This window comes from Terrapene carolina, unplaced genomic scaffold, assembly GCF_002925995.2.
Source record: "Terrapene carolina triunguis isolate 2854851 unplaced genomic scaffold, T_m_triunguis-2.0 Scaffold68, whole genome shotgun sequence".
Taxonomy (NCBI): domain Eukaryota; kingdom Metazoa; phylum Chordata; order Testudines; family Emydidae; genus Terrapene; species Terrapene triunguis.
In genome coordinates, this window is record NW_020664419.1 from 58,996,037 (window position 1) to 59,014,562 (window position 18,526).

Below are 18,526 nucleotides of genomic sequence, written 5' to 3' on the forward strand. Positions count from 1 at the left end.
CCCCGGCCCCGCCCCCGGCCCTGCCCCAACTCCGCCCCTTCCCCGCCCTCAGCCCTGCCCCAACCCCACCCCTTCTCCGCCTCCATTCCAACCCCTTCCCCAAAGTCCCTGCCCCAACTCTGCCCCCTCCTCTGAGCACCCCGCATTCCCCCTCCTCCCTCCCGCTCTGATCTTGGTTGGGGGTTGCTAAGTGCTTCCCTGCTCCCCACTCGCCCTGCAGCCCCTATGCCCATGCCTGCCCTGCCCCGCCTCACCCTGCGCCCCCCCCCCCCCCCTGCCCCTGCAGCCTCTGCACACACCCCCCCTGCAGCCTCTGCTCCCCCCGCCTGCCCTGCCGCCTCTACACACACACCCCCGCCTGCCCCCCTCCCCCACTCACCCGGCAGACGGAGAACTGTGAGCTCCACGTGGAGTCCAACACTGCCGGCTGCTCTGTGGGGGAGGAGGGGGAGGGAGCGGGGGAAGGGGAGGGACTCTGGCTGCTAGAGGCCCTAGTGGCTGCGAGCGGCTTTCAATCAGGCCAGGCGTCCAATCAGCCGCGCCGCACTCCGCAGGAGGGGAAATCCCGGACATTTCTACTTAATTAGAAATCCCCCCCGGACGGCCATTTAAGGCTGAAAAACCCGGACATGTCCGGGGAAACCCGGACGGATGGTAACCCTAGCTTCACCTTCTATTAGTTGACTTTCAGGGGGAAGCTGGATGGAAGGCGACCATGCTTTAGTTACAATTATGTTGGGTCACAACAGGAAAGGGAAGGAAGCAAAGGAATGAAATAGAAACAGATTAAATGGATCAAACACAAGTAAATATGTACGTGTTAAAATAAATCCCCCTCCTGTTATCTCCCTCCCACCTCTGCTTTGCCTGTCAACAGTATATTGTCTACTTAGTCCCCAATCCTGCAAACAGTTTTGCACATTCTTGCATATAAACTAAGCACATGTGTTTGCACAACTGGGGTCTTAGACTGCAAGCTCCTTGTATGGGACCTATTTTCCTACATGTCTTTAAAGATTCTAGAATGCTTCTGGGTGCTTTTGCTATCCTGAAAGACAGTAACAATAAGGGTATGTCTACGCTACCTGCTGGATCGGCGGGTAGCGATCGATCCAGCAGGGGTCGATTTATCGCGTCTAGTCTAGACGTGATAAATCAACCCCTAAGCACTCTCCCATCAACTCCTGTACTCCAGCGCCACGAGAGGCGCAGGCAGTCGACAGGGGAGCGGCAGCAGTTGACTTACCGCAGTGAAGACATTGCAGTGAGTAGGTCTAAGTACGTCGACTTCAGCTACGTTATTCACGTAGCTGAAGTTGTGTAACTTAGATCAATCCTCCCCCCCGCCCCCCAGTGTAAACTAGGCCTATGGGGGGAGAGAGGGATGAGGAGGTGCTGGAAGAAGGAGAGGCAATGGAGGAAGGGAAGAAGAGAGAAAGACAGACAGACAATGGAGGAAAAACAGAAGAAATACAAAGATGAGCAAGAGAGAGAGCTCATTCCACCAGATAGTGTCCTAGTTCCAACCTGCGCTGTCTACAATAACAATTAAATGTGTGTAACAAATAATCAAAAGGGATGGGAAGGCAAACAAAGGTCGTGATAGGACCACATGGTTACACAGACTAAGGCCATGTCTACAAGTAGTTGGGTCTGCGTCAGATTTTTTATGGGATATCAACAAACACTACATGATGACATCAGTAATGTCTCTAAACGGCCTGCCTAGTCATTATCAGTTGGCACCATAGTGGACTTGATGGGAACCTGGAAGGGAGGATAGAGTAGTGGCTTTATGAACTAGTTGGCTGCATAAGGGGACGCATGGAAGGAAGCATAAAAGCACTTCTAGGAGAGTTGGACAAACAGGCGAGCACCACAGGGGCAACAAGAACAGATAAGTAGGATGGCACTACAAGGAGAAGGACCTTACTGGATGGAAAATCCTGCTGAAACCAAATGGAAATGTAAGCAGACTCCAGACATTCAATTAACGGCTACCTCTTATCTGTCTTCTTCCCCCCACCTCCACTCCAAATTGCAGACTGAATATACCAGTGAACCTGTGCCTAACCCCACCATCAACAGGATCTCCATATAGCGAATCCAAATTTTATGGATGGCTGTTCACAGTCATTCTAAGGGCTATATTGCTCCTTGCATACATTCAAAGCATTTCCCTCTGGTTTTTAAATAGATGTCTCATGGCAGGCTGGATTTTGTGGGGGGGGAGTTTAGGCTCTTTTTAGATTGCTCATTGTCCCAAATCTCATACAATGTGTTGTTGCCACTTACATTAATCCTATTAGCTTGTTGATACTATTCCCCTCTAGGCCACTCCCTGCCATAGAAAGATGCTTTGTGCTAGTTTAAGTGGTGCATTAGAGTGAGAACAACTAAGCACTGAATAAAACAGTCCTGGTAGCAAATAGTATCATCCTACTTTGTTTAAATCAGACACACCGCCCATCATAAGTTTGAGACAGGATATATATGAGCAGATATGAAGCGGTCGACTCTCCACTGCAGGCGAGATCACTGGAAAAAAATATTTTCACAGTTGCTGATTAGTAGAACTTGTTGCTACAGTTGCAGACTTTACCCCTCTCTGTTAGCAACAAAAAAATTGCGGGGGGAGAGTTTGGGAGGAAGAAATACTTTCTATTTCCCCACTCAGTGATGTCTTAGCCAAAGCTATAATGAATCTCATCAGAAAAATCTTTTCCTGGGATTTTCTGCTGCAGCATCATAAAAACACTCCTTGGCCCTGTCTTGAGACAGCCATTTTAATAAATATATGCCCTGGCCACTCCACATCCGATGGAATAATTTTGTTTGCAGAAGGCATTTATATTTAACTTCTCAGTTTAAAAATAATTTCCTAACATGGGGGAATCTGGTAGATGGGGCTTAAATTGCATCACCTCAGCTACATGCTGGTGATCTCACACAAATTTGAGGGATTAGTTTTATTTATTTAATCTTTCTTTGCCAGTTGGAGTCTTCACAAAATTAGTTTGTTAACTCTGGGCTTGTGGTTGATTCAGCTGTTACCAAGAGCCAGCATGAATCAGAATTGGGCAGGCAGGGACTGAATTAAAAACTGCTCCCAAATGTATGATGGGAAATCAATTAAAAAACAAGCACAGGAAGTTTGTGTACTGACCCAGGATTGTTCCAACGTCAAGAGCGTTTTTGAGACAGCTCGTGCTTAATTATATAATAATGCTCTAACCAGTAAGGCCCCAGTTGAACTGAGTGCCTTTTAAGCATCCAGAACACATAACTAGTGTTTGTTAGAAAAACTTTTTTTTAGGATTATGCTAGCCTTGTGTTTACGAAGCCGTGGTACCTCAGGTTGTGGTTTCGTCAGATCTTAAATATTAAACAGGGTTGGATCTGGTCATGACTTCTACAGATGAGGAAAACATAAACTGTGTGTGTTGATTCAGTAAGCAGCACTCTTCCCTCTGAGGCCCTATCCCCTAAAAAATATCCAAGTTACCTGAACCGAGACTGTACTAATTGGAAATCACAGCATGCCTTTCTGCAAGATGGCTGAATTCCTGTGCAAACAACTGCCCTACTGTGCTTCCCACAATGCCTTATGGAAGGCCATCATGTGATTGTGCTGCCAGCTAGCCTGAGCCAGACCCAAAGACCCTCATTCCTACTGGGATCCAGGTAGAACTGATTAATTCCATTATGTGGAACACTTCATGTATGCCAAAGATGGGCCAGCTTCTGGCTCAGTTTGGCATTGAATAGAATGCCAGACAGTGTTGTGACAAAATTAAGGGCCTGAAGGAGCAGCATGAGGTTTCAGAGAGTGAGGGTATGTATAAACTACAAGCGCTACAGCAGCACAGCTGGTAAAAAATGGTGGGTGCTGAGCACCCACTGACAGCCCACCCATGAGCTCCCTTCTACCCCCGCAGCGCCTCCTTCCCACTGGTGGGCCCTGCCGATCAGCGTCTCCCCCTCCCTCCTCGCCCACCGCAATCAGCTGTTTTGCAGCATGCAGGGAGGAGTGAGGACATGGTGCACTCGGGGGAGGGGCGGAGGTAGTGGGGGCGGGAAGAGGCAGGGTGGGGGCAGGGCGGGGTGTGGCACTGAGGGAAGAGGTGGAGTGGGGCCTGGGGCAGAGTCGGGGTTTGAGCACCCCCCGACACAATGAAAAGTCGGCGCCTGTGACTGCAGCTATGCCACTGTAGCGTAGAATGCTTGCTACAACAATGGAAGGGGTTTTTCTGTCGCTGCAGTTACTTCACCTCTACAGAGGCAGTAGCTAGGTCAATGGAAGAATTATTTGGTCGGCCTAGCAGTTTCTACACCAAGGCTTAGGTTGGCTTAGTGAGCCCAAGTGACATTGCTAGGGCCATGTCTGTCTGTATTACAAATTTGGGTTGATGCAAGAGTTTGTTTATATCCCTTGGACGCATGCATACTTGGCTGCTTGTGTTGGTGATGTGCATATTCGTGTCAATGCCAAGTGTGGAGAGCTGCTAGGTGTGCTCACCAGGTGGGAAATCAAGAAAAAGCATTTCAAAATGCACAGGAGGTTTTAAAGGGGGAGGTGGCTTCTGGTCTCCAGGACCCCTTGGACAGTGGAGCTTACAATTGTGAGCAGAACAGTCTTGTCACAGGGAATAGGGCATTGTGGAACAGCTACTGGAGGAACGTTAGGGTCAACACACGTCATATGGCATCTATACTTGTACTGCACTGACCTCAATAGGTCAACTGTTTGGGGAGGTGATTTTACTGAGTTGCTGTAACGCAGGCGTGAGCAAACTTTTTGGCCCGAGGGCCACATCTGGGTGGGGAAATTGTATACAGGGCTATGAATGTAGGGCTGGGGCAGGGTGTTGGGGTGCAGGAAGGAGTGTGGGAGTGGGTGCGATGTGCAGGAAGGGGCTCAGGGTAAGGGGTTGGGGTGGAGAGGTGTGGGGTGTGACAAGGGGCTCAGGGCAGGAGTTTGGAGGCTCAGGGCAGGGGGTGCGGAATGTGGGAGGGGGCTCATGGCAAGGGGTAGGAGTGCGGCGGGGGCTCAGGGCAGGGTTTGGGGTGCAGGAGGGGGCTCAGGGCAGCGGGTTGGGGTGCAGGAGAGATGCGGGGTGTGGCAAGGGGCTCAGGGCAGGGGTTTGGGGTGCAGGAGGGGTTTGGGCTCTGGCCTGGCACCGCTTACCTCGAGCGGCTCTGGGGTGGCAGCAGTGCACAGCGGGGCTAAGGCAGGCTCCCTGCCTGCCCTGGCCCTGCACTGCTCCCAGAAGTGGCCAGCATGTCCAGCAGTGGGTCCTGGGGGTGGGGGTGGGGCAGGCGGCTCCGCTGCGTGCTGCCCTCACCTGTGGGTACCACCCCCGAAGCTCGCATTGGCCGCGGTTCCCCGTTCCCAGCCGATGGGAGCTGCAGGGGATGGTGCCTGCAGGCAAGGGCAGTGCACGGAGCCCTCTGCGCCTCCTCCCCCAGGGGCCGCAGGGACATGGTGCCGGCCGCTTCCGGGAGCGGCGCGGGGCCAGGGCAGGCAGGGAGTCTGCCTTAGCCCCGCTGCGCCACGAGGATGGCAATCCCATGGGACGTACTGAAAGCCCTGACGGGCCAGATCCGGCCCGCGGGCCGTAGTTTGCCCTCCCCTGCTGTAACAGGACGGTTACATAAGCTGGAAACAAATTTAAGTGTAGACATACGGACAAATAGGCAACGCAAGGCGATGTACATCGTCCTAACTTTGTAGTGTAGATCAGACTTAAGTCAACTTTTATTTTAGGTGTAGACCAGGCCTAACTGGATCTCTGCAGTTCAAAGGCATTTCTGCCCCTTCTGAAATGAGCTTGATGGGATTCTCAGGCCCAAAGTATCCTCCAAGCTTCCTGTGGACTTGCATAGCAGCCAAGTACTAGTTTGGGAGCCAGAATTGTCAGTTTGTCATTCCAGACCTGCTGTCAGAGCCCCAGCTAATGGTAACGAAGCTGAGAACATGGCAGGCAAGATATAGTCCAGTATTCCAGTTCTTCTGTAACTGTTACCATTTGTGCTTTCTGGACTAGGGAGAGGAGAGATCTTGGTTCAGAGCACTGCCATGACTTTTATGAGACCTAATAAGAACATAAGAATGGCCATATGGGGACAGACCAAAGGTCCATCTAGCCCTGTATCCTGTCTTCCAACAGCGGCCAATGCCAGGTGCCCCAGAGGGAATTAACAGAACAGGTAATCATCAAGTGCCCATTTCCAGTCCCTGGCAAACGGAGGCTATGGATACCCTCCCTGTCCATCCTGGCTAATAGCCATTGATGGACCTATCCTTCATGAATTTATCTAGTTCTTTTTTGAACCCTGTTTTAGTCTTGGCCTTCACAACATCCTCTGGCAAAGAGTTCCACAGGTTGACTGCATTGTGTGAAGAAATATTTCCTTTTGTTTGTTTTAAACCTGCTGCCTATTCATTTCATTTGGTGACCCCTAGTTCGTGTGTTATGAGGAGTAAATAACACTTCCTTGTTTACTTTCTCCACATTAGTCATGATTTTATAGACCTTTATCATATCCCCCCTTATTCATCTTTTTTCAAAGCTGAAAAGTCCCAGTTTTATTAATCTCTCCTCATATGGCAGCTGTTCCATACCCCTAATCATTTTTGTTGCTCTTTTCTGAACCTTTTCCAATTCCAATATATCTTTTTTTGAGATGGGGCGACCACATCTGCACGCAGTATTCAAGGTGTGGGCATACCATGGATTTATATAGAGGCAATATGATATTTTCTGTCTTCTTATCTATCCCTTTCTTAATGATGCCCAACATTGTGTTCGCTTTTTTGCCCCTGCACATTGAGTGGATGTTTTCAGAGAACTATCCACAATGACTCCAAAATCTCTTTCTTGAGTGGTAACAGCTAATTTATACCCCATCATTTTATATGTATAGTTGGGATTATGCTTTCCAATGTGCATTACTTTGCATTTATTAACACTGAATTTCATTTGCCATTTTGTTGCCCAGTCACCCAGTTTTGAGAGATCCTTTTCTAGCTCTTCGCAGTCTACCTGGGATTTAACTATCTTGAGTAGTTTTGTATCATCTGCAAATTTTGCCACCTCATTCTTTACCCCTTTTTCCAGATCATTTATGTATGTTGAATAGGACTGGTCCCAGTACAGATCCCTGGGGGACACCACTATTTACCTCTCTCCATTCTGCAAACTGACCATTTATTCCTACCCTTTGTTTCCTATCTTTTAATCAGTTACCAGTCCATGAGAGGACCTTCCCTCTTATCCCGTGACAGCTTACTTTGCTTAAGAGCCTTTGGTGAGAGACTTTGTCAAAGGCTTTCTGAAAATCTAAGTACAGTATATCCACTGGATCCCCCTTGTTCACATGCTTGTTGACCCCCTCAAAGAATTCCAGTAGATTAGTGAGGCATGATTTCCCTTTACAAAAACCATGTTGACTCTTCCTCAACAAGTTATGTTAATCTGTGTGTTTGACAATTTTCTTTTTTGTTATAGTTTCAACCAGTTTGCCTGAGACTGAAGTCAAACATACTGGCCGGTAATTGCCAGGATCACCTCTGGATACCTTTTACAGTTGCACATAGGATGGAAGACACCATCCGCCCCTTCTTGAGGCAGCAAAAAAAATGCTAACTGGCAGAAACCGTGCCATCCGACTCCCTCATAGATAGATTTCTGGCATCGCTATGACCCATCTCAAGGTTGCTACTATGAATGTTGTCTGGTCAGAAATAGCCACCTTTGAGGGATGAAGTGACAGAATCTGCCTACTTTCCATTTACACACAATAGGATGTACGCCTTGTCAACATTAGAAAGGGTTTCCTTGTAGAGACACAGGTTATACTACCAAGAGTGCTTTTGCCGGTATAGCTCACTGGTTTCCCAAACAAAATAAGGTCTACTGACAAACTGACTTTTTTTGCTAGTATAAATGTGTCTACACTAGGGATTTGCTAACACAACTATGTGAGTTAGGGGTAGGGTGACCATATTTCCCTATGTTGAATACGGGACACTAGGTAAAATTACTTGTATTCAAGCAAGTTAAACAGCAATCAATCAGAACTATGTAGTACAAACATTCAAATTAACATTAAGTTGACTGAGCCCCTGGTAAAAAGAAATACTGCGTAGTTGGATTCTTTTTATTTACCTTCTTTATCTTTAAGGCTTTAAGGTTCACAGGAGGAGGGGTGATACACACACACACACCCCTTCCGCCCCCGACACACACGGGGAGAGGTGACACACACGTACCCCTCTCTCTCACAGGGCGGGTGACCGACCAATGCTCCCTGCCCGGCGCTCTCCACCCTCCATGCCTGGCTGGGTCTCCAGGATGGACTCCCCCTCTCCCAGTACCTGGTGCCGTGTCTTCCTGAGGCAACACATAGAGGGGGCACACAGGGTCACATGCCCCCCTCCACAGATTTCTGCCAGGGTTCACACCAGAATGTGGCCAGCAGCAGTCTCCCGGGAGCTACTTCCAGCCACAGGGGAGGAGGGAGGGAGGAAGGAATGACCTGGCCCATGTCTTTGCAGAACTCATCTCTTCTTCCCCCCTCCCCCCCCACGACCCCTACTGTGGCTGGAAGCAGCTTGTGCCTTCCTGCCCACACACTGTCAAAAGGCAGCTAACACCTCCAGGCTGCTGCTGGTCACCGACATAATCCAGCCGCCTCCTGTTCTCACCACCCCCCCTTGGCTACAGTGCGGGCAGGAAAGGGTTAAGCCCTAAGGATGCATTGTGCACCAGGGCTTCAGTGAACTCAGCTAGAGAGGTGGCTCGGCAGGGGAGGGTGCCTGGGAACGGGCAGGTGAAGAGGGTGCCAATCCCCTGCCCGGGTGGCTGCCGTGGAGCCGCCAGGTTCGGGGGCGGGAGGAGAGGGGGGTAAACAGGCTGGAAATCATTCCCCACCACACTCCAGAGCCAGCACTCAGCGGGGGCTGCACTGATGGACCGGCAGTGGGAGCAGGGCCGGCTTTAGGAAGTGTGGGGCCCAATTCGAACATTTTCGGCGGGGCCCTGACAGGGATGACTTAAAAAAAAAAAAAAACTTAAAAAACCACCTTTCATTTCTTCCATGTATTATTTACTTTCCATAACTATATAAATAATAACAAAATTATATATTACATACATTGCGTAATGTATGCGGATGCATGCTAACCCTACCTAAAGTTCTTGACGCCTCCCCCCCCCCCCAGGACCCCTGCCCCATCCACCCCCCTTCCCTGTCCCCTGACTGCCCACTGCCGCCCCATCCAACCCCTCCTCTCATTCCTGATGGCTCCCTGGGACCCCTGCCCCATCCAACCACCCCTTCTCTCTGTCCCCGACTGCCCCTGGATCCCCTGCCCCTGACTGCCCCCCACCGCCCAATCCAACCCCTGCTCCTTCCTGACTGCCCCCCTGGGACCCTTGCCCCCATTCAATCCCCCTGTTCCCTGCCCTCTGACCGCCCTGACCCCTATCCACCCCCCCACAACCCTCCGAACTCCCCTGCCCTCTTCCAACACCCCTTCCCTGCTCCCTGCCCCCTTACCGCGCTGCCTGGAGCCGCACGGCCAGGGCCGGGTCCGGGCCAGAGTCGCTCGGCCGGGTCTGGGCCAGAGTCGCTCGGCCGGGGCCGGGGCCGGGTCCGCTCGGTCCAGGCTGGGTCAGGGTCCGGGTCCAGGTCCGGGGCCACTCGGCCGGGACCGGGCTGGGGCTGGGGGCGTTTGGCTGGGGCCAGGCCGGAGGAAGCCGCGCGCTCGGCCAGGGCTGGACTGGGCTGCACCACGCCACCCTGGAACCCTCCTCATGCCCCTCCCCAGCTTACCTCCTGCCTGCTGCTTGTTTAAGGTTCCCGCGAACATCTGATTCGCAGGAAGCAGGGGAGGGGGAGGAGAAGGGGGGCGGAGCGTTCAGGGAGGAGGGGGAAGTGGGTCGGGGGTGGGGTGGACAGCTGCGCGGGGCCCTCTAGGCGAGGGACCCCATTCAGGGGAATTGGCCGAATCGGCCTAAAGCCGGCCCTGAGTGGGAGAGGCCTGGCCCCGCACGCTGCAGCTTTGCACACCAACCCCCATCTTTGGCCTTTGGACCACCCCACTTACGGCTGGTGGGTGTGCAGCTAGCGAGCAGGGATCCAGCCAGCAGCAGGACCAGCCAGTACTGACGGAGGGAGGAGGCAGAAAATACAGGACACTTTGCCCATTTTAAGGAAAAAGTCAGGTCACCTGCAGCAGGGCTTAAAAACAGGATGTCTGGTCACCCTAATTAGGAGTGCATTTTTTCCCCGTACTCTGAACTCATATAACTACGTCGACAAAACTTTTAAGTGCAGGCCAGGCCTTAGTGGCACTAAAATGGTGCCTAAACTTTGTAGAATGTTTTATGCAGCAGGAGCTGACCTTAACTACAACAGCTGGACAAGTTTCTACGCTCCTTGAAGGTGGCATCCTTTGTCAAAAATAGCTCCTTTGAGTCCTTTTTATAGTGTAGCTGCAGCCTTACAGAGTTCATTCTTATGGTATAGCAACCTGGCTTTTGCATAGGGGAAGTGTCTGTTGTAGTACAGACCCATATTCTAAAGAGCTATGGGGAAAACCTATTTCTAGCTTGCAAATGAAGCAATTATGAATCATGTCTTTAGGCAGAGTGTAAATTTGTATTAGAATGGCTTGAATTATCCTGGTCCTTAATGAGCAACTACAGACATGTTAGCTATGGCTCTAATCATGTCACTGGGCAGGGCTTCAAAGTGGTGGTGGCCTCCTTTTGTTTCTGGGCTATTGGAACAGTGAGAATATTTGCTGTCTTAAGGGCACAAGCTGCCATATCTGGTTTTGTCTACGCTAGCAAAAATAGTCTTACAACAAAACAGTCTTGTATTACAGCAACTGCCAACAATGGTGCAACTGCACCAGTGGTAGCAAGCAACAGTGTAAGCACGGTAAGGAGGGGGAGAGAGAGAAGCACACTCATTTGCTTTATCATCATGTCATAAAAAACTATCCATACCAGAGGCTTAGTGTTGCTACAGTTGCACCGCTGCAGATTTGAAAACAGAACAGCAAATTTTTAAACTAGACCAATCTCCCACTGACTTACTATAAATTCTGCCTGAGAAAAGAAGATTTGTGCCCAAAAGCTAATAAAAATCATGGTCAGAAACTTTTTCCCTGTTGATAGGTCTTCTGGGAACGGTAGCTATCAGCTGAAGAACACTCTCACACTCATTGGTCATAGCAAGACACTCGCTGGCTGAGGAGTGAAAAAGATAGACATAACTGCCTGTTCTTTAAGAGCGTGGGCTATATTAATCACAGTAAAACTTACTGATGATTTAAACAGGCATGTCACTTATATACAGCCTGAGCAAAACCATACCACAAATACAGCTACAAGGCCTGATACTTTGACATAGATTTGTAGAGACTAAGCAAATGCTATCTTTCTGTTTTGAATGTAATAGCTGTTGTGTTGTTGATGTAAAAGGTGTCCTCTGTCTGTGCTTTTAATTGTTTTGCCTCAGTTCACTAGTTGCATTCTGTACAGGAATAAAAGTGTTAATTCAATCATTTCCTAGTGTAGAGTAAAAACTGTCACTGTTGTTTTATGTTAAGTCCAACAGTAAAACTTCTAGCGATTCAGCTCTACACACTTTAATACTTTTTGTATGAGTATCGCTCTTGTAATGATCAGGTTAGGTTCTGGCTACATTTGGTTAGGGAGGGGTAAGTCTGAGAGGATTCTTGCTTTGTCAGCTGTAGACTAGGACATTCCGTCCTCATGAAAACAATCTTTCTGCCCTTTGAAATTCTGGAGATAATGGAATGTAAACACATCTCAAAAATTCTGGCAATTGTTTAAATGCTACTCGTGTAACTTCTTGGACCTTGAGCTTTGTGTTTTAGAAGGATAACAAGACGGTCTTGAAAATCTAAGTACTCACACACAAATACCTAGATTTAATGATCACTGGAATTTTTACAAGGTCCTGTTGAAAAACTATTTGTCCAATGGACAAGCCCAGACATTTGTAGAGCCCTGCGCGGATACAAATGTATACCCACGGATATAAATAGTTATCTGCGGAACCGCAGGGCTCTCCTGGGAACCGCAGCGGCAAAGGAAACAGAACGTGGGGTGGGGCTGCCAATCCCAAAAGCCAGTGTCCCGCGCCAGCAGCTCCTCCAGGGCGGCTGTACCGCCCCCAACCCTGCCCACTGGGGCGGGCACTAGGCTCACCAGCAGCTGTCCCTGGTTGCGCTCTTGTGTTAAAGGGGCGCGCATGCCCCCAGACAGGAGAGACAGACAGCTATGTGAAAGGGACGGAGGCAGGGCTGTGGGTGGGGCTGTGGGCGGTACAGCCGTGCTGGAGGAGCTGCCAGTGTTGGGCGCTGGCTCCTGGGAGCGGCAGCCCCATGTTCTGCTCCTTTCGCCACTGTGGTTCCGCGGATACCGATTTGCATATGTGGATATAAATTTGTATCCGCGCAGGGCTCTAGACATTTGTCTATCTCTTGTGCAGACAAGGGCATAGCTACATTATAACGGCTACAGCTGTGCCACTGTAGTGTCATAGCATAGATGCTTCCTACATCGATGGAAGAGGTTTTTCTGTCTCTGTAGTTAATTCACCTCTCTGAGAGGTGGCTGGTAGCTAGGTTGATGGAAGAATTCTTCCGTCGACTTAGCTGTGTCTACAGTGGGTATTAGGTCGACCTAATTATATCAAACAGGGAGCAAACATTTTTTTTTCCTGAGCAATTTACCTAGCTCAATCTAATTTTTAGGTATAGACCAGGCCTATGTTAGTTGTCATGGGCAAGTAGCTTTGTTGAGCTTTGGTAACTATCACTCATTCCTAACAGTAGTACATCTCTAAACGCTATCTGAAACAGGATCATGTCCTACAATGAAAATTCTCTCAATATCCAAAAACATAATTATCCAAATTTCCTTTTTGTTCTCCATGATGTTCTGATAAGCAAGGCTGTACTATATTACGCTGTCCATTAAAATGATTACATAAGATTAGAATTAAACATGTGCAGTTCTTACCTTTATTCTCCTTCCATTCTCAAATAATTCAGGTCTGTTCTTTCCATTCCTAGATTTCAATTTAAAAAATTGGCAGTTGTAGGTTTCAGCAGAAAAATGGAAAATGTTAAAAACCAAATGCTATGGTTTCAAAAAAAGGTCTAATTTTGTGTTTAAAAAAAAAAAAAGATTTTGAATGAAAAATTTTGACCAGCTCTACTGACTTATACAATTAACAGTATAATTAGTAAATACTATTGCTAGAAACAAATAATTCTATTACTAAAATTAATTTACATTTTATCTTTTTAATTTGAAGACCCTATACTTATTAGAATATTTGAATCAGGGATTAAAGGAGAGGGAAAAAAAGGAGAGGGTGGCTTCCCCACCTCTCCTTGGACTGAGTAAACAGCTCCTTTCCACACATTCCCCTCCAGTTTCAATCTACTTTAACCACTGATTTGCATACATTAGTAAAAATTAGTAATACGTATGCCTATTATGGGGGAGTTTGGAAATCAAACTAGCAAGCAAGAGTGTCTTCATCTAGTACCAAACTTCATCTAGTGTCCTCGAAAGGCAGTCTGATGTTTACTTTAATCTGGCATTGAATTAGTTATGTGAATGATATGAAAGGCTCTCTGCTTTTATTCATCTGGATGAAATGCCATAGGTCACAGACAACTGTTCTATAATAATATGTTGTAGCTGGATTTATTAAAGAATTATAAAACTTTAACATCAATAGTAGTAATTTCTACTAAACTAATGTAACCAAACCTTATACTTCAGCATTTAAGATAATTGACACACAGGTCAGAAAAATTCCCTTTCCCCCAGCCCACCTCTATGGCATTGCGCAACTGGCAGCATGCATGGCGGAAGCAAACAGCTATACAGGAAACACTGGATGGCCTAATATAGTATAGAGAATTTTATGTTCTTAATAAATAAAAAGGTGAAATAAAGATTTGCAGGGAAAAAACAGGGTTACATAGTAGACTTGCTATTATTGATGGGCCCTAATTTTTCTCCTCTGACTACCCTTAACTCTTCACCTCTACACCCAATAAGTTTTTAATGAAATACTAGTATTTTTTATAGAGGGTTTTACTAAAAAATGTGGACTTTGTGAGACAAGAGGGAGAACATGAGCTGGAAAGGAAATGACTAGAAATATCTATCACTACATCCAATTTTTCCCTTTCCTGTGCCACTGTTTTTCTCTTTACAGTTGAAACTGCTAAACTTGATTCAGTTATTCAAGTAAGTGTTTTTTTCCTGACCTCAGGCTAGGCAGGGATTTTTTGTCAGATGACCACGGCCTCGATCCTGTGATATGTTCCTTATGGGTGTGTAGTCCTGCTGTCCGCAGAAATCCAGGCGTATGTTATATATGCATGGTTAAAACCTAATCTATAGAACAGTAACTGAGGATGATGGTGTGACGTTGCAGTCTATATGATTTTATAAAAATCTGATAAGGAGTGAATATAATGTAACTGGAATACGCTTCATGCAAAAGGTCTCTTGTAAGCTTATTGTCTACTGAGTGTGGTTATCCTGTTTGTATAAAGGTATCACTCTTGTATCTGAAACTAGAAATATGAAATAAAACTCTGAGGGCCTATTGTAATTATGCAAAGTGTGGGCCATTAATGGTGGTTTGGAATCTTAATGGCTCCCATCAACAGGACAATTGACTGCATGGCTCTGTTTGCAGGCAAGCCTTCCTGTGAGTCAGGCTGGGAGGAATGAAGGCTTGGGGTCTTACAGTGACATGCCATCATGTCACATGAACTGGAATTCATCTTTAACCTGGTGCTCTTCCAGTGAATTGGGGTGGAAACCCAGAGGGACAAAGGGTTCCCGCCTTATGCAAAAGATATATAAAGGGGTGGAACAGAACAAAGGGGAAGAGAGGAGCCATCATGAAGAATCCCCTAGCTACCACCTGAGCTGGAACAAGAGCTGTACCAGGGGAAAGAATTGTGCCCAGGCCTGGAAGGTGTCCAGTCTGAGGAAAAAACTTACTGAAGCATCTCTGAAGGTGAGATTATCTGTATTCAGTTTGATTAGAATAGATTTGCGCATTTTATTTTATTTTGCTTGGTGACTTATTTTGTTGTCTGTTACTACTTGGAACCACTTAAATCCTACTTTCTGTATTTAATAAAATCACTTTCTACTTATTAATTGACCCAGAGTATGTATTAATACCTGGGGGTGGGGGGGAGGCAAACAGGTGTGCATATCTCTCTATCAGTGTTATAGAGGGTGAACAATTTATGAGTTTACCCTGTAAAAGCTTTATACAGGGTAAAACGGATTTATCTGGGTTTAGACCCCATTGGGAGTTGGGCGTCTGGGTGTTAAAGACAAGCACACTTCTGTTAGCTGCTTTCAGGTAAACCAGTTTGGGGGCAAATAATTCAGACCCTGGGTCTGTGTTGGAGCAGACGGGAGTGTCTGGCTCAGCAAGACAGGGTACTGGAGTAATCTTGGTACATCGGTTGGCAGCTCCCAAGGGGGTTTCTGTTATCTAACCCGTCACAGATGGCTGGGCCATGCCCCAGTTACAAACCAGTTCAACAAGTGGGCTCAGGTGCTGTTCAGCGCTCCAGACTCGGCACCACTGGAGTGGAGCAAACAGCCGCGCAGTGGGGTATCCTGCTCCTGGTTTGCTGGCCGGTGTGGACACCTGCCTTGGGGGGAGACAACTGCCCCTCTGCGTGGCCGGGGAATAGGGCAGTGGGGGCAATGCAGAGGGATCGCGGGGCAGCAGGCAAGGGGTCGCTTTGGCCACTGGAGAAATGCAGCTCCCGGAGTGTGTGAAAAGGGCTGGGTCAGGCCGGGGCTCAGCCCTGCAGCTGCGGGGAGGTGGTGGCGGATCCCCTCAGTCTAGGCGGGCGGAGGCAGGGCCTTGGCGGGGCTGGGGACAAGCCCGGGCTAAGCAGCGGCCCCTCCCCCTTGGGAGCCTGCGCGCTACGCGCAGCGAGGCCCAGGCCAGAGACCCGGATGCAGCTCGGGCCGGGCAGGCTCTCGTGGCCGCGAGGGGGCGCCCGCCTGCCGGGTGCGCAGCGAGGAAACCACCGGCCCGTGGGCGTTGTGTGGCGCAGCGTCGGGGAAATGGCGGCGCTCGGAGCGGGCCTGGCCGCAGCCGTTCGCGGGAGGTAGCGGCACCTCCCCCTCCCCGGCGGCTGGCGGTGCGTGGGGACGGGGCGCTGGGCCTGGCGGGCGGAGGGAGGGGCTCGGGCGGGGTAGGCCGGGCGCTTCGCCTACTCCTGGTGGGGAGGCTCCGCAGAGCGGCGGAGGGAGGCCGCGCGGGGCCCGCCCGGGAAAGCGGAACAGGCGGCCGCGGGGCTGGGGCGAGGGGCCGGACCGAGGCGGCCGCCCCAGCCGTTGGGTGAGTCAGCAGCGGCGCGCGCGGCCTCCCGCTGTGACTCAGCAGCGTCACCCCCGGGTCATGCTCAGACATGCCGCGGCCAGCGGAGGAGCTAAGCCCCGACTTGCCTTCGTCTGGCGACGCTATTTAAAGGCGGCCCGGGCCCGCCGCTTCATGCCAGTGCAGCAGCTCAGCCGCGCGTGCGCCCGCCCGCCAGGAGCGCCCAGGTGAGGCCAGGGTCCCCGGTCCCGCACGGCTCTGAGTGGGTAGCGCGGCCCGGGCTCGCGTCGCTGCTTCGCGTTACCCCTACCCCGGCCCTGCTCCTCCGTGCGCCTCCCCGCTTCGCCCGCTGCCGGGCGAGCGGCTAACACCGCCCGTCTTCGTTTCAGGCAAATGTGCAACACCAAGATGTCAGCTGGGCCGGACGACTGCCCCGGCGCCTCTGCCATTCCCCCCGCCGATCAAGAGGCACTGGTGAGTAGCCCTGGCGCTCAGACACCCGAGGTTTTCCTGCTGGCTGCGGGGCTTGCTTCCAATGGACCTGCTGGTAGACAGGTGTCGAGAATGTGGATGCTGACTGCTCCTACATCAATGCTAGGAAACTTAGATGTTCGTATTGGATTAAAGCCAGGGAAGTGAAGTGGATTCTCTTTAATCGCACAGTTGTGGAGTAAATCAGCTTTCACGGTTGGGAGTGAAGGATGGCACAGCTACCTAAACTTCATGTTTCTGGGATTTTGTTGGTTTTAAATGTGTTCTTAAAGAAATGTTTTAACAGGTGTTTGATTTTAATGCCGTTTGAGCCTCGAACAGATTACTAGATCCATTCAGAATATAAAACCTATAAAAATAGCATTTAAAATGGAAATCTTGACAATCATATTAGAGCATTGGGAAAGGTGTATGTTCTAGTATTACATGGTGTTTGTATTGTTTCTGAGAGAGTATGAATTTAACTGATTCTATTTAACTGTATGGTGACAGATTTCAGAGTGGTAGCCGTGTTAGTCTGTATCAGCAAAAACAATGAGGAGTCCTTGTGGCACCAATTTATTTTGGCCAAATAAATTTGTTAGTCTCTAAGGTGCCACAAGGACTCCTCGTTGTTTTCATTTAACTATAGGTTTTCAGGTATCGGGGGTAGCCGTGTTAGTCTGTATCTACAAAACAACAAGGAGTCTGGTGGCACCTTAAAGACTAACAGATTTATTTGGGCATAAGCTTTCGTGGGTAAAAACCTCACTTCTTCAGATGTATAGCATAAAATAAATCTGTTAGTCTTTAAGGTGTCACCAGACTCCTTGTTGTTTTTATAGGTTTTCAGTATGTGTCAATACCATCTTGTGCTGCATTAGAACTTAAAAGCAAGGGTAAGAGACATAGACCTTATGATGAAAAGCCCAGGGGTGTGGTGATTCTTTAAGTGTGTCACTCTTCTGTCTGAGTACTGTACCAGCACTGCAGCAATTGTGTTAGTCACTATCCTATGGTTTCTGTCACATCAGATGTGACTTAAGTTATTTAAAAAGTTATGGCATGCTATTGCAAGTGAATTTACTTTGTTAGAAAAGTTAAGTAGTTACTAATAGTTTAAAAGGCTAGAAAGGTAGGAAAACACAAAAAAAGCCAGATGTTCATGAAAGAATACTATGCAGCTTAGGATGGAAAAATACAGTGATTTATTTAAAATCAAAAATACCTTAAAAGTCAGAGGTTTTGTCATGGAAATCAAGACAGTGATTGTAAGGCCTTGATCTGCAATCAGATCTACAATGCCTGGGTGGACCCTTGTGTTAGTATAGAGTCCCATTGAAGTCAGCAGGGCTCCTTGTGGGCGCAAGCTTCCTCCCACACCTATCCAGTTGCAGGATCAGAGCTTAAATAATTAAGGGCTTGTCTACACTGGCAATTTACAGCACTGCAACTTTCTCGCTCAGGGGTGTGAAAAAACACCCCTCTGAGTGCAGCAAGTTTCAGCATTGTAAAGCTCCAGTATGGACAGTGCACCACTGCTAGGAGCCGCACTCCTAGCGCTGGTAGCTATGCCTCTCCTGGAGGTGAGTGGGTTTTTTTTTTTTTTTTTTTTTTTTTT

At 48.8% G+C, this 18,526-nt stretch overlaps 1 protein-coding gene across 6 annotated transcripts in view; it reads left to right on the forward strand.

The window, feature by feature from the left end:
• Positions 1–16,095: 16,095 nt before the first annotated feature.
• Positions 16,096–18,526, forward strand: part of MDM2 (MDM2 proto-oncogene) — a 58,139-nt gene continuing 55,708 nt past the window's right edge. For 3 of the 6 annotated variants that reach the window (XR_002908015.3, XM_024198227.3, XM_024198226.3), the window contains exons 1-2: positions 16,428–16,661; positions 16,824–16,908. Coding sequence is in view for 5 of the 6 variants with exons in the window: in XM_024198227.3 (XP_024053995.2) it covers positions 16,516–16,661; positions 16,824–16,908 (231 nt within the window). In the remaining variant the exon portion in view is untranslated. Of the gene's footprint in view, positions 16,256–16,427; positions 16,662–16,823; positions 16,909–18,526 lie in introns of those variants that run through there. The other 3 variants (XM_024198222.3, XM_024198221.3, XM_024198220.3) reach the window with 3 other exon arrangements.